This window comes from Penicillium psychrofluorescens, assembly GCF_964197705.1.
Source record: "Penicillium psychrofluorescens genome assembly, chromosome: 4".
NCBI classification, from domain to species: Eukaryota; Fungi; Ascomycota; class Eurotiomycetes; order Eurotiales; family Aspergillaceae; genus Penicillium; species Penicillium psychrofluorescens.
This window is the reverse complement of record NC_133442.1, coordinates 2,266,511-2,281,483: the sequence shown is the minus strand read 5'-3', so window position 1 is coordinate 2,281,483 and position 14,973 is coordinate 2,266,511. Positions and strand designations below refer to the sequence as shown.

Sequence of the window (14,973 nt, the reverse complement as noted above, 5' to 3'; positions counted from 1 at the left end):
TCAGCCGCTGCCCAAAGCGCGTTCTGGCACATTTCTTTTGTGTATCTCCGAAGGATACCACCGTTATCGGCTGTTTTGAGTTTCTTGTGATATTCTGCGCGAACATTTGGGAAATCTCGGATATCTGGATCCAATGATCCTTTCAGACGTAGAGAATATTGATGCCTTTCCCAAGATGAAATGGCCGATCCCTGGAGAAGTGGTGAAAGTAGGTTGAGACCGACAAATGAGAAGGCATTCTCGCCCTCCAATGGAGGGCCAAACGCGTTTTCGAGTTCTTTCGGGGGGAGCGACTGAAACGCTCGAGTCATTCCCATCTCTAGCACATTGCTGCATACCTCTCTGACAGCGGGATCAACACTTCGAGGCAAAACCAGCCGCCATAGCTTGATGAAGTTGGGGACACGCGAACCTCCACCTCTCTTGATCACAAAGTAGTGAAGTGTATTATATGCCCCATTCTTGATTTGCCGGATATGATATGAGACTCGCTGATGTGTATCGCTGGACTGCCCAACGTAGCTTCTCCAGTAATCTTCAAAGCGTACGTCCGTGACATAGTCAAGATATCCTTCGTCTACTGTCCAAGAAAGGTTGTTCCTGATTTGCGCTTCGCGAACCTCATCTAACCTTTACAAATGTCAGCCTTTGGTCTTCGGGGACAAACTTTGAAACCAACCAGGCTCTTGTGATTGTCTGTCCTTCTAACTGTCGGATTGTTGGATCGACAGCATCAACAAGTCGTGAGGCAAGCTCCTCGGGGCTGTCAAAAAGGCTGATAACCTCACGATACGGCAGTGATGTATCCTGGCAGAACCCACTCTCGAGCTTCCGAATTAAAGCAAGATATATCTCAAATAGAACAGGAAATACAATCGCCGGTTGAATGGGTGACTAGTATTTTTCATTTCTGATGTTAGGCTTAATAGAATAGAGAATTCGTCTACCTCCCAAGGGTCTCACCTCAGTGCTTAGCGCTGTTTTTTGTTGCGCAGTAGTGGGTGTGAGCGTGTACCGGGATAGGCTAGAAGCGATAGTAGCAGGTGCTCTAGCCGTCTTCTCTGTTGCAAGCTCCATCGGTCGGTGTGAGGCAAGAGGGCGCTCTGGACAGTCGCTGCTGTGGAGCTTGCGGCGACATGTGTGGCAGGGAACTATCAACGGGCACTCCACATTGAGATGGCCGGGTTCCCTACAGAATCGGCAAGGGTTTGGGCAATGGTGGATGAAATGATCTGTTCCTCCACAGTTGCGACACACATCTGCTCTGGCTTCGTACCACATCTCCATATCCATAGCAGCAAGTAGACTGAAGATCGGTCAGTATGGTTCAGACCTGGCGAAGCGCAGTTGGAAAATGAGAGGCAGAGGCTAAAATGGCCCTTCTGTGTGATTGTTGGGGAAGAGAGTGAGATTGAAAACATAGATAGGCTCCGAGAAGGAAAAAGGAAAGGGAGAAATAGTAGATTTGCTGGAAATGCCAAACGTCGTTACGTCAGGGGACTATCAGATTAGATATTTATATATGATCTAGGATCCGAACAGAATCGTTATTCCGACGTGATTTCCTTTCTTGTACTTTAATTAGAGAAATCTCTGGCCGCCTTGTTATTCTTCAGCTCCATGGAAATATCATACCCGGATCTGAAAGCCACCAAGCCTAGTCGGCGGATACCGGCTGTCTGAAGTCGCTTGATACCTGCCTCTCTTCGCACCCTCCTTAGGCCCGCCACTGTACTAGGTTTTCTATACATAAGATCCTATGCACGCCCTGTATCCCATTCCACTTCTTTAGCTGATTCGACCCAATTGTACCAGTCGACCTCGCCGTCCAGATCCATTGTGATATCTAGACTGGAAGATTCGGCGGGTGTGCTATTATCCGCCCACAGCCAGGGGACCACGACCGCCTGATGGGCCGGGGTTAGGTTATTCATACCGAATGGATCCACAGAATTAGTGGTCGACAGAGCCGGTCCGAGGTCGTTGGAAGGAGCGCTTGACAAGTTCTGACCCGAGTGCGATCCACCATGATATGTTGGTTCAACGGCCGACTGAGAGTGTCTTTCCATGTCGCTCTGGGTATCGAAAATAGTCGCAAAAAAGGGATCCGAGAGACTAGCAGCCCTCGTGACGTTATCCCCAGGCGCACAGGTCGTGGCACTGACTGTATATCCTGCTTTAGCCGGCACTGGGACTAGTAACTGGTGCCACCGCTTAATAAAGAACTCCGCAACATTGGTTTCTTCGGCTGGAGAGAGCCCCGGATTCGAAGAGGGCACCGGCATCTTCCGATCCTCCCTTTCCAGGCGTTCAGCAGCCGGGGCATCCCCCCGCAACCTTTCGAGCTCCTTCTCGCGGTGCTGACGGGCCTGGCCCATCAGCTTACGCAACGGAAACCAGATTCGCTGGGTTTTGTCCATGTGCGATTGGGTGGGAATGAGCCACGCACTGTGGAGGGCCACCCAGGCCCTCTCAACAAGGGGCGACCACGGACGCCGTGTAATTTCAATCAAAAGATACACCACCGCGTGCCAATGGGTGTAGGTTTGGTAAAGCCAGCGCCAGTGGCGGCAGGCTTGCTCGGCATTCAGGGCATGATTATACTCGGCGACCTCGATGGCCGTCACCAATAGCTTGCCTCGATGTTCGTCAGAGAAGTGCTCACTGGGCGAAGAGAAGAGCACCGGCAAGTAGGTCAGAAGTGTCATCTTGGCCATCCACAGTTGTGCGACTGTAACTTGAACCCAATACGAAATGTTCCCGGATTTGGTCGAATATTGAAGAAATTCCCGTTCGAGGATCTGGTAATACTCGTTCAGCAGGCGGCTCTGTTCTTCCATGCTTGGGGCCTGGCTTTTGAAACTGGGCGCCATCATCTGTCTGGTGATCTCGCACATGCTAATCGAAATGCGCATAATGGACGCGTCAGTCAGACCCTCCTGATCTTGAGGCATTTCTTTCGTATCAGGATGGAGATCTTCGTCGTTGATATTCAGAGGCCGCTTGGTGTCGAAGGTGCCGGCCGCAATGGTCAAGTCCATGCCTTGGTCTTCCGATGCTCGCACATCCAGGAAGATCAATACCCACCAGAGCCTTCGTCGCATCTCAATCTCAAATGGAGTGAGGTGCTTGAAATTGGTGCCATCGCGATGTAACCCGAGAGCCTGGCCCAATCTGATAGCCATCCCGGTCATCATCCATACAAACCGTGGGCTGTCATGCCGGCGGACCAGAACCAGAAAGATAGCGAATGCCTGCACCAGAACCAAATCAGGCACATTGAGGAAATCAGCCCTGGCAAGCGCATGTTCCAGGCCATGACGGAATTTGAGATTAAGCTCGGCTTTGGTAGATCCAAAATTGATGATGACCTGAATGAACGTCAGTCCTAATTCTTGCCCATCCATAATATCAACATACATCATCGTCCTCCATGGAAGTGATGGCCGCGTAGTAGATCGAGAAGATCAAGGCCTCATTGCCTGGGTTGAGACTCGTCAAGTCACTCCCGCGAAGCTCCCGGACCATTTTCTCAACGGAAGGGCGATGGACGATATGTGCAAACACATTGACGTTCTCACAGAAGACATCCAAGAGAAAAGGTATCTGAGATGGTAATGGATGGAACTCGCGTAAATTGGGGATAAAAGGGTTAAAGTTGTCGTGAAATAAGAATGCATGGCGCTCGGAAGGCGTGCGATCGAGTTCCCGAGTAGACTGGGTCTTCCTCGTTGAGGTCTCATCGTCCGAGCTGTCAGAATCGCCTAGTAGAAGACCGTGGGTGTCCATCTTCAGCCCATCGAGCTGGATCATAACGTCAATTTAGGCAGCACGGCAGGAGCAGACTGACATACCTCATCGGTGACCTGGGACCAGAAACCACTACTGAGATAGCGACTTTGGCTGGCATCCTGGAGAACCAATCTCCCAAACTGCTTCTGAACATTGCCTTCATGCGTCGACGAAGCATTCTCCTGATGGCCTGGATCTGGACCCTGCGAGGAGCTGCCGGGCGAGTTGACCCCTGAAGGGCCCCCAGTCAAATTAGCCTGTTCGAGCTGGCCGCGCAGCTCTTTCACGAGGGTCTCGAGACTGTGAATTCTCTCCATGATATGGTCTGCCACGGGGGCATCCTGTGCTGCCTGCTGATTAGATATCAGACGTCGGGCCCATCTCGGCGGACGGTCAGCGGACGGAAAGACACAGGCGATGTTGGCGCGACGGCAATTCGAGCACGGGGATTTTTTATCGCAGCGGACCTTGCGACTGCGACATACGACACAGCTGCGCAGCTTGGGGGTCGCCTTGGGCGGGGGGCTCGCGCGTTTCTCGGCACCCGAGACCGAGGCGACCGCGCTCATGGTCAGTGGCGTTGATGCTGTGGGCGGTGCTTGTGCCATGCTAGCATAACATCATTAACGCCTGAATTCTTTTTGGGCCGACTGTCGCGTTAATCTCGCTCTAGGGATTGTTTGATGCGTTGGGCTGATGGGGATGTAATCAATGCCGTCAACCAGCGCGAAGAAACGCCGAGCACTGTCAGCCTCGCCTCGCGCAGCTTTCGGAGCCTCCAATGTAGATAAAAGGCAGCATCGAGCCCGCTGTCAAAACATCAAATCAACATACAACGCAAAGCACTCACACTCTCATCCATCCAAATTTTAAATATCAATCACAATGACCTCCATCAAAACCGTTGCTTTCTTCGGCGGCAGTGGCGGCGTGGGCCTGGCAGCCCTCAAGGAGACCCTCGCGGCAGGCCATCAGTGCATCGCGCTATGCCGCTATCCCTCCAAGCTCACAGCCATCTTCACGCCAGAGACAACACCCAATCTCAAAGTTGTTGAGGGCAACGCCCATGATCTCACGGCCGTGTCTAAGTGTCTGCTTTCGGAAGACGGCAAGCTGGTCGACCTGATCGTGAGCACCATCGGAGGCAAACCCATTATCTCCAAAATGACCATCGACGACCCACACGTCTGTGAAAAGGGTGCGACGGTTCTTCTCGAAGCACTCGCCCAGCTCCGCCGCGACGGCGCCACGGGTCGCCCGCAGATTATTGCCTGTAGCTCCAGGGGCATATCAAACTTTGGCCGCGACATCCCGAGGATTCTGGATCCACTTTATCATTGCCTTCTCAAGGTGCCGCATGTTGATAAAAAGGCCATGGAAGTTGTCTTCATGGGAAGTGGCGAGAATTGCACCATGATTCGTCCCGCCCTTTTGGTGCAAGGCGAGACGAAGAAGAAGATCCACGTGGGTGTGGAGGATTTCAAGACCGGAAGGGAGTCTACGAGCATTGGATATACAATTTCCAGAGAGGATACGGGGAAATGGACCGCGGACAACATCATCTTGTGCGAGGGCTCGCGGTACTTGAACAAGTCCGTGTCGTTGAATTACTGATCGAGGATTTGATGTATCTCCATTGCTGTGATACTGTAATTACCATATTTTAGCATTCGTTTCTCATTCAAACCAGTATTAGAGATTATAGCTGTCGCAACCCATTAGGCATGATATTAGATACTTGTACATCGCCCGAAACCCACAATCCCCTTACCTAGCTCCGGCTAACTCCTGCACACTATCATCCGAATGATGCCCAACCCTACTATGCGAAACTCGGAAATCCCGCACCTCTCTCTGCGAGCACTGCGCCGGTCCACCTATACTGATGGGTGCAATCTTCGACAAGAACGGTACACGACCCCGCATATCGGCCCAGAGAGATTTGCAGGCTGGCCACGAGATAGAGATATAGATAAGACAGTTCCAGAATCCCTGGAGCGGAAGTACGAAGCTGGAGGCGTAATTGAGACCAAACACAAAGGCATCAGGGTAGGCGAGGGCGTATACCCGATTGATGGTTGAGGGGACCTGAGACCATCGATTATTAGGGCTGGTATTTTTCGAACGAGGGGCTTAACATACCCATGTCACGAGCAATGCGATGAAATACAGAATTGCGTACTTGAAATACGCGCAGGTCGCTGTGTCGGCCGCGGCCATTGCCACTGCACGGCGCTGCGAGTACGAGTCTGTTGTTTCAGAGCGCACGGGGGTGGGGGTGGAGATATCGGTCCGGAGAGGACTGGGAGGTAGTTTAGATGTAGATGGTGAATTTGGGATTGGACTTATCCCGTGGCTGTACGGTACAATATAGTCACCACCGACGTTGCCACTACTACCTCCCTCGATGATAACGGAGTATGGGCTGAAGTTTGACGAGGTAAAGCTGCGGCAAGGCACAGCTCTGCTGGCAGTCATAGAGCGGCGCTCCGGGAACGAACAGGCGATCTCGCTGGTGACGTGAATGCCTGCCAGCTTGTTGAAGGGGGCTTCAGGTTGGACATCCGTGTCGAGGGAGTCCATGGCCCCGAGGTTTCGCAGCTGGCTTCGCTTCTGAAAGATGACTGTCCCTGCACGCAGGTAGATGGCAAATGTCAAGGAGATGGCAAACCAAACAGGGCCGTAGAAGACGGCTATACGGAGGAAATCCCATTGTATAGAGATCCAGCACCATAGCTGCAGATGTTAGTTTCTTCGAAGATCTTATCCTCAAGTCAGACTCACAATAGCGGAGCCATAGACTCGCCCCCGAGCTTGGGATTTGATGAAAAAGTAGACAAAAGCGGGAATAAATGGTAGGCCATAGCAGCACACAGCGTATTTCCACTCTAGTCGACGCAATTGCTCCGAGTTATATTTGTGGAAGAAGGTCAGGTAGACATTGCACGCCATGGCGAAGGTCCAGAGGGCATCGGCAGGCATGAACCTAAGCATCGTCAGAGATAAAGCATGAGAGATCTAAGAAGAATAACGTATATGTACCATTGAATGAGAAATGCTTGCAACTGGCACAACGGACTCCCAACCCCAGCATGAATGCCATCCTGCGAGATGAGAGTCGCGATGTTGGTCATGATATTACCCCAGCAAGCATAAAAGACCAGACGATTGATAGGCTTCCGAAAGCCCCTAGAACCGATGAACGTGGTGAAAATGACAAAAGTCCCGATCAGCGAGATGGCCGAGCAAACACGCTCTGTGCCCGAGATGGCGTCTAACTGCCTTTGCGTGGCCGACGACATGGTTTCATATTCTGTTGTCTATAGGTCGACTTTGCTAAAGCCAGCGAAATTAAACAGACGAAGCATTTAATCCCTGATTTCAACTCCCGACGAGGTGTAGAGATAAACCAGATTGCGGGCTCGAGGACCCGACAGCGCGGAGGGCGATTATCTGGTCTCAGCCTGCTTACTCCCTGCAAGCTCTGCAGTGGACATAAAACACAGGTGAGAGGGAAACCCGGCCCGGGTCTGGCTTTGTCGTACTGCCCGTAGTTCACTAGCCGGGATGGGACATCCGGAGGCAGAAGAACTCGGAAAGGAAGAGAAGAGAAGAGAAAGACATATTGCCAATAGTTCCTCCCTCCTACCGGCGGAAAAGAATATAAAACTCCACAGGTCTTACCGAGATGATGCCTGCCACCTAACAGTAACGGCGACCAGGTCTCAGTACGTGGCTCTCGTCAGAATTTAGTGTAAGCCTCGGGGGTATGGTCTATGTACGACCTCGCTCTTATCTGTTCTCACCCCAAGGACATGGGATAACCCTGGAATAAACCAGCTTGGTGATGCCCAGATAAACCCGGGCTAGTGACGCTTTCTGCTCGGGAGGAAACACATAAATCGCGTGACAACAGCCGGAACGAGTCGGACACGGAAGCCGTCGATAGTCCATGCAGGAGGCGGCTCAAACGAAATATTGCTAAAAGGACCGGAGTTGAGATGCAAACAGAACGTGATGGCAAAGAGGACGATCCTCAAATAGGCATAGATACCTGGGCGCAGGGCCTGTTGTTATGAAAGATGGAACGAAGTAGATCGATCAATTGAATCTAGAGCACGATCAATTCGGAACGAAGAAGAAATAAAACACTCCTTGTCTTTCCCAGACCTAACATGCGAATATCGAAGAAGAAAACATAAAGTAAGAATTATCGGGTATAACGCCTTGTCCACCCATTTCCAATCGTCTAAGCTCAAGCTCGTCATCTCATCATGTGCAGACACCGCGATCAATAGGCCGGGCGATCAATAGGCCGGGCGATCAATAGGCCGGTTGCGGCGGGACCATGCCCCCATACTGGCCGGCCATCTGCTGCTGTTGCTGCTGTTGCTGCAATTGAGCTTGGACTTGGGGCAGATCATGGAACCACGGGTGCTGCAGGGCATCGCTGGCGCTGATACGCATCTCCGGGCGCAGCTGCAGCATGCGATTCAAGAGATCCAGGCCCAACGGGTCGATCTGCGGCAGGATCAGGCCGAGGTCGTGCGTTGCGTAGACGTGGAACGTGGGCTTGTATTCCGGCAGCTGGGAAATGCCGGGCCACGAGCGCTCCGACGGCGTGCCCATCAGCCGGAAGATCTTCAGCAGCTGGTCCTCGTTGGTCGTGCCGGGGAAGAGCGGCCGGCCCGTATACATTTCCGCCATGATGCATCCAGCGGACCAGATGTCGATACTGGTGTTATAAGTGCGGCTGCCCAGCAGGACATCCGGTGCCCGATACCACAGGGTGACAACCTCGTTGGAGAAAGTGTTGACGGGGATACCGAAGGCGCGCGCCAGACCAAAGTCGCCCAGCTTCAACTGGCCCTTCTTGTTGATCAGCAGGTTCTGGGGCTTGAGATCACGGTGCAGCACTCGGTTTTCATGACAAAAGGCAATGCCCTTGAGCAGCTGGTGCATGAAGGACTTGATGGTGGCCGGGTCCAGCTGACCGCGGTCGCCGCGAGTGTCCATGTATCGCTTCAGATCTTTGTCCATAAATTCAAAGACCAGCATGAGCTTGTTCTCTGTGTGGATGACATCGTAGAGCGACACAATACTCTCATGTTTCAGTTCCTTCATTAGGGAGATCTCGCGGATGGCGGTCGACGGGGTGCCTTCTTCGGAGTCGAGGTGAATTTCCTTCAGGGCGACCATTTCACCCGTCTGGCGGTTGCGCCCTTTGAAGACCTGGAGGGTCCGGTCAGCCCGGTTGGTTGCGGGGAGGGGGGAAAAGGAGAGGCGTGGAATCCGGAACATACCGTGGCATAGGTGCCTTCACCGAGCTGTCGGAGAGAGAGTCAGTGATGAGTATGATGGGAGCAGAAGAGAGAGCATACCTTCTCCAGCTGCTGGAACGAGCTGGGTTGCTGCGACTTATTGTCCATGGTGAATAATGAATGAATGGATGATGGTTGGGAAGAAGAAGAGTGAAGAAGAGGGTGAGAAGTGCCCCACCAAGTATTAATAGACTCGGACCCAACTAGGTTTATTTGACTATGCCACGTCCATATTATGCGACTACCTGATGATTGATTGGAAATGTTTTATCTATTCTATGTGAATTTCACGAGTCGATCGACTACATGGGGCAAGACCCTCTGCGATGGTTGGCTGCACCGCACATTGGTATGGTCCTCTGGCGCAAAGAGCACCGCTTCATTCCTGACGCCCCCGATATTGATGATGGAAATGGGCATGCCCCGAGCTCGAGCTCGCTCCACCAGGCGCCACGCCGAGTAGGTGGCCAGACTGCTCCCTACCACCAGTAGGCGCCCGGCATCGTCGATCGCCTCCTCGGCCGCTGTTTTAACCGCCGGGTCGATGTTCTCGCCAAACATGGTCACCGCGGGTTTTAGGATCCCGGCGTTGGACGTCGGCAGCCAGGCCCCATCGCTTTCCACCTCGACGTGAGCTCGAGTCCCATCTCCCAGTCTAGGAGGGTCTGTCAAGCAGGTCGGGCAGGAAGGATAGCGGAAGGTCGAATACGGTGCTTCGGCGAGATCGACATCGCCATCGGGATTGAGCTTCAGGCCCTTCCGCTGCTGCTCCTCCGGGTTTTCTGTGTCCAGCGCACCCGATGCAACCATGCGCGCGAGAAATTCTGCCCATGCCGGGTTGAGCTTCTCCAGAGAGGCCTGGAAGTCGGCACGCGGGAATTGATTACGGCAACTCGTACAAACGACCGACCGGAGGTATCCATGTAGCTCAATAGTCGACAGCTCCGGGTGCGCGAGAGAGTGGAATGAGTCGACGTTCTGCGTCACGACCGAGCTGAGATATCCCTTGGCCCCGAGGTCGCGGATGGCCCAGTGCGTCGAATTCGGGCGCGCTTTTACGAGTCCCGGCCAGCCGACGAAGCTGCGCGCCCAGTAGCGTTTGCGCGACTCATGGCGGGAGAGAAATTCATGATAATAGATCGGTCGGTAGGACTGGTTCCTGCGGTAGGTGCCGTTCTCGCCTCGATAGTCTGATAGGCCGGAGGCGACGGAGATGCCGGCGCCAGTCAGCAGCACGGTCTGCGAATACCGGCCCACATCGACACCCCGGAGATGGGGGGAGGGGGAGGCCGTCAGGAAGGCAGAGATGGCATCGATGGCTCCGGCAAGCGTGCTCGCGGACGGAGGGACGATGATGGCGGGCGGCAGCGGGCCGGTGAAGGGGATGCGGATGGCGGGCGTCGTCATTGAAGACGCATCATCTATGTCGTAGTTGTTCTTGGCATCTATCGACGTAGGCTAGGAAGAGCAAAATCGAAGAGTGAGTGTAGAGGTCATGGTGCTGAATATGACGCCAGAGTGTGTAGAAGGACGAACATGATGATTGAAGAAATACTTGCCGGATTACATGATCGAGGGACAACAACAAGAAACAAGAATCTTGACCACCCACGATCACCAGCTGTTGATTTCAGGAACACAAACCAAAAGAAAGATGCAGCCCCTGCGCAGGCTGCGTCCTAGTCTCTCCAGTCCACCCGGGATCATACGTGGCTTTGGCGCTCGCGTCCTCACATCTTCGACCAAACCTCATCATCCTTCCCTCCTCTCCCTTCCGCATGCTCGCCCTCGATCCCTCCGACCTGCAGTCTCCTCCCTCCCACTCATGGCTTCACAATCACGGGCCCACGGCGGCCACAGCCACAGCCACGGCCACGGTCACCACCACCACGATAATGTTTACCTGACGTCCACGAACAAAAAAGACGCCGGCGTGCGGATCACACGCATCGGTCTAGTCGCCAACCTCACCATGGCCATTGGAAAATTCATTGGGGGCTACGTCTTCCATTCACAAGCCCTAATAGCCGACGCGTACCACGCCCTGACCGATCTCGTGTCCGACTTCCTGACTCTGGGCACTGTCGCGTTGTCACTCAAGCCGCCCAGCGAGCGGTTCCCCAACGGATATGGAAAGGTCGAGAGCATCGGGGCGCTGGGTGTGAGCGGGCTACTGCTTTGCGGTGGCGTGTTTATGGGTCTCAATGCCGGGCAGATCCTGTTGGGTCAGGTCTACCCCGAGGCGGCGGAGGCAATGGCTCATTGGGGGCTTCTAGGACATGGCCATTCACATTCACACAGTCACGGCACGGATATCCTGGGGCCGAGTATCCACGCGGCATGGTTGGCTGCAGGTTCTATTGTGGTCAAGGAGTGGCTCTACCATGCGAGTATGTATTTGTCTCTCTCTGTGCTACTTTACGCTAACCCACGCACAGCTATGAAGGTCGCCAATGAGCGCAAGTCCTCGGTCCTTGCATCCAACGCCGTCCACCACCGCATCGATTCCCTGACGAGTATTGTGGCCCTGTTCACCATCGGAGGAAGCTACGTCTTCCAAGATGCCACCTGGCTGGATCCAGTGGGTGGGCTGTTGATCTCGCTGATGGTCATCAGAGCCGGCTGGGGCAATACGAGGATCTCTCTCCTGGAGTTGGCCGACACGACGGTCGACGACGACATCAAAACCTCCGTACACAAGGCTGCCGTGAAGGCATTGCAAGAAATTGCAGACGGCGACGGGGTGGTGGTCCGCGACGTTCAGGGCATGAAGTCCGGGCAGAACTATTTGATGGACATCGAGCTGGCCGTGCCGGGAGACTGGGCCATCATGCGGGCGCGGTTGGTGGAGGAAGCCGTTCGGACGGCCGTGGGTGCCCAGGTTCGCGGGGTGAAGCGGGTGAAGATGCGTTTCATTCCTGTGGAACAGCAGAACCTCACCTTTTCTGAAGAATTCATTGTCCCTAGCGCCCGGGACAGCCCTGAACCCAGTGGAAATGACTCGGCGGAGGCGTCCGGGTCCCATCTCCGCCACCATGTCGAGGAGAATGGCACGCGGAAGAGGAGTTAATGGCATGGCGGCTTACTTTCGGACTTGTTTTTTTTTCAGTTTTGAATGGGCATAGCCGCATGTGATAACCCACTGGCATGAAGAGAGATGTGGATCTATAATGGGTATAGACCGCGTGGATGTATAAAAGCATATTGAATCTCGCAGACTCCCATCAAAAAATCGAAAAGGTTCTGAATTGTCCGGATCATGTATTGTGCAAAGCCTTGTAATGCTTTCCAGACGCTTCCACACGGACTTGGCCAAAGACCTAATGGGATGGTCAGTTGAGCAGGTCTGAGTCTGCCGATGGTGGTGGTTACTGTTGAGGCTGAGGAGAGCTGACCGGGCCCTTGCTCGCCCGACTAACTCCAAGTAGGACCAACGTAGATCATGGAGTTATGATTTGTCGACTGAGTTTTTACATACTACTTTTGCTGACTACGTATTTGCTTCAGGATGATTATGATCTGGACTCGATTCTCCCGAGCATATTTACCACGGTCGGCTAAATGGGTGATCCGCCTAACCCTAACTAACCTGACACTAATGCACCGATAATCCCATGTCCCTAGTCTGGGTGTTCGCTGTAGTGATTGTAGAGAGTAACCAGATATCGCAGAGAAGAGGATCAACAGTAGGAGAACTATAGGATTCCAGGGATCCATGGAAGAAGAGTATTACATCACTGTGGGTTCCCCCCCAGAATCCGGCCCCGGCGGATTCATTCCTCAACTGATTGCGGTGAGTTTCGTCCTTTTTACCGACCTGGATAAATAGTTCTCACTACATATCACCCCCCCATCGGTCGCCTTTGCAATCCTCCATCGCACACTCCGGCAATGGCATCCCCCCTCTACATCGGATTCGACCTCTCGACCCAACAGCTCAAGGGTTTGGTCGTCAATTCCGAGCTCAAGGTCGTCTACATCGCCACGTTCGAGTTCGATGCCAATTCCACCGGCTTCCCCATCAAAAAGGGCGTTATCACCAACGAAGCCGAACATGAGGTCTACGCTCCGGTCGCCCTGTGGCTCCAGGCCTTGGATAGCGTCCTAGACAACTTGAAACGTCAGGGCCTCGATTTCCGCCGGGTCAAGGGTATCAGTGGCGCCGGACAGCAGCACGGCAGTGTATACTGGGGCCAGGATGCCGACCGACTTCTCAAGAGCTTGGATCCGGCCAAGAAACTCGAGGAGCAGCTGCCGGGAGCTTTTTCGCACCCGTATAGTCCGAATTGGCAGGACGCAAGCACCCAGCACGAATGCGACGAGTTCGATGCCATGCTAGGTGATCCGGAGCGTCTGGCCATGGCTACTGGCAGCAAAGCGCACCATGTAAGAGCCCTAGCTCGCAATCGTATGATTGCCGCTAACTTGATCGTTTAGAGATTTACCGGCCCCCAAATCCTTCGCTTCACGCGAAAGCATCCCGAAGTATACCAGAAGACGTCCCGAATTTCGCTCGTCTCTTCGTTCCTGGCCTCGCTCTTCCTGGGCCGTGTGGCTCCCTTTGATATCTCCGATGTCTGCGGTATGAACCTGTGGAACATCAAGCAAGGCGCCTACGACGAGACTCTTCTTCAGCTCTGCTCCGGCAAATTTGGCGTCGAGGACCTCAAACAGAAACTCGGCGAGGTGCCCGAGGATGGCGGCCTACACCTGGGCCCAGTCCATTCGTACTTTGTGGAGCGCTTCGGCTTCAGTCCGGACTGCACGGTCATCCCCGCGACCGGCGACAACCCGGCCACTATCCTGGCGCTGCCCCTGCTGCCATCGGACGCGATGGTGTCTCTCGGCACGTCGACGACCTTCCTCATGTCCACGCCGGCCTACAAGCCGCATCCCACCACTCACTTCTTCAACCACCCGACCAGCCCCGGTCTGTACATGTTCATGCTCTGCTACAAGAATGGCGGACTCGCGCGCGAACATGTCCGGGATGCCATCAATGATGTTCTCCAGGACACGCCCGCGCAGCCCTGGGCCAATTTCGATCAGATCGCGCTGCAAACGCCGGCACTCGGCCAGCGGAGCCCGTCCGATCCCATGAAGATGGGCCTCTTCTTCCCCCGACATGAGATCGTGCCAAATCTGCGCCCGGGACAGTGGCGCTTCAACTATGACCCGACCACCGGCAAGCTGCAAGAGACGACGGACGGTTGGGCCACGCCTCACGACGAAGCCCGCGCCATTGTGGAGAGCCAGATGCTCTCGCTCCGTCTTCGGTCGCACGGCCTGACCCAGAGCCCCGGCGAGGGAATTCCTGCCCAGCCACGGCGGGTCTATCTGGTCGGGGGTGGGTCCAAGAACAAGGCCATTGCGGAGATTGCCGGTCAGATCCTCGGTGGCATTGAAGGAGTATACAAGCTCGATGTGGGTGACAATGCGTGTGCCCTCGGGGCTGCCTATAAAGCTGTGTGGGGCATTGAGCGCCAGCCTGGACAGACCTTTGAGCAACTGGTGGGCCAGCGGTGGAATGAGGAAGATTTTATTAAGAAGATTGCCGATGGCTACCGGAAAGACGTGTTTGAGCAGTATGGCCGGGCCGTCGAGGGCTTCGAGAAGATGGAACAGCAGGTCTTGCGCCAGGAGGCGGGGCACACTAATGGACATGCAAGTGGGCTATAGATCCTATAAGTAGATATTCTGATCACTATTAGAAAAGTTATTATTATTGTATTGTTGACTTGGTTGACTCGATCTATACCTGGTAGTCATCACTAGGTGAAGATGGTTGGGCGCTTACGATAGACAGGACGGCAGGGATCCACCGAAAAAACATTTTGGGCCACACGACTCATTCACCACC

At 54.0% G+C, this 14,973-nt stretch overlaps 7 protein-coding genes across 7 annotated transcripts; 3 read left to right on the top strand and 4 right to left on the bottom strand.

The window, feature by feature from the left end:
* Positions 1–1,757: 1,757 nt before the first annotated feature.
* PFLUO_LOCUS6499 (uncharacterized protein) lies at positions 1,758–4,361 on the bottom strand (the record flags this gene model as incomplete). The annotated part of the gene is made up of 4 exons (XM_073784050.1): positions 1,758–3,371; positions 3,421–3,804; positions 3,855–4,142; positions 4,278–4,361. The coding sequence occupies 4 exons, from the start codon at positions 4,359–4,361 to the stop codon at positions 1,758–1,760; spliced, it is 2,370 nt and encodes a 789-aa protein (XP_073640544.1).
* Positions 4,362–4,677: 316 nt separating this feature from the next.
* On the top strand, positions 4,678–5,406 carry PFLUO_LOCUS6498 (uncharacterized protein; the record flags this gene model as incomplete). The annotated part of the gene is made up of 1 exon (XM_073784049.1): positions 4,678–5,406. The coding sequence occupies one exon, from the start codon at positions 4,678–4,680 to the stop codon at positions 5,404–5,406; it is 729 nt and encodes a 242-aa protein (XP_073640543.1).
* Positions 5,407–5,559: 153 nt separating this feature from the next.
* On the bottom strand, positions 5,560–7,094 carry PFLUO_LOCUS6497 (uncharacterized protein; the record flags this gene model as incomplete). The annotated part of the gene is made up of 5 exons (XM_073784048.1): positions 5,560–5,880; positions 5,935–6,094; positions 6,155–6,528; positions 6,577–6,778; positions 6,835–7,094. The coding sequence occupies 5 exons, from the start codon at positions 7,092–7,094 to the stop codon at positions 5,560–5,562; spliced, it is 1,317 nt and encodes a 438-aa protein (XP_073640542.1).
* Positions 7,095–8,115: 1,021 nt separating this feature from the next.
* Positions 8,116–9,221, bottom strand: PFLUO_LOCUS6496 (negative regulator of the PHO system; the record flags this gene model as incomplete). Its single annotated transcript, XM_073784047.1, has 3 exons — positions 8,116–9,024; positions 9,096–9,119; positions 9,174–9,221. 3 exons carry the CDS (start codon positions 9,219–9,221, stop codon positions 8,116–8,118), a joined length of 981 nt encoding a protein of 326 aa, XP_073640541.1.
* Positions 9,222–9,389: 168 nt separating this feature from the next.
* PFLUO_LOCUS6495 (uncharacterized protein) lies at positions 9,390–10,520 on the bottom strand (the record flags this gene model as incomplete). Its single annotated transcript, XM_073784046.1, has 1 exon — positions 9,390–10,520. The coding sequence occupies one exon, from the start codon at positions 10,518–10,520 to the stop codon at positions 9,390–9,392; it is 1,131 nt and encodes a 376-aa protein (XP_073640540.1).
* A 418-nt stretch (positions 10,521–10,938) lies between these two features.
* On the top strand, positions 10,939–12,183 carry PFLUO_LOCUS6494 (mitochondrial metal transporter; the record flags this gene model as incomplete). Its single annotated transcript, XM_073784045.1, has 2 exons — positions 10,939–11,503; positions 11,552–12,183. 2 exons carry the CDS (start codon positions 10,939–10,941, stop codon positions 12,181–12,183), a joined length of 1,197 nt encoding a protein of 398 aa, XP_073640539.1.
* An 821-nt stretch (positions 12,184–13,004) lies between these two features.
* Positions 13,005–14,792, top strand: PFLUO_LOCUS6493 (uncharacterized protein; the record flags this gene model as incomplete). The annotated part of the gene is made up of 2 exons (XM_073784043.1): positions 13,005–13,499; positions 13,551–14,792. 2 exons carry the CDS (start codon positions 13,005–13,007, stop codon positions 14,790–14,792), a joined length of 1,737 nt encoding a protein of 578 aa, XP_073640538.1.
* Between the last annotated feature and the right edge of the window lie 181 nt (positions 14,793–14,973).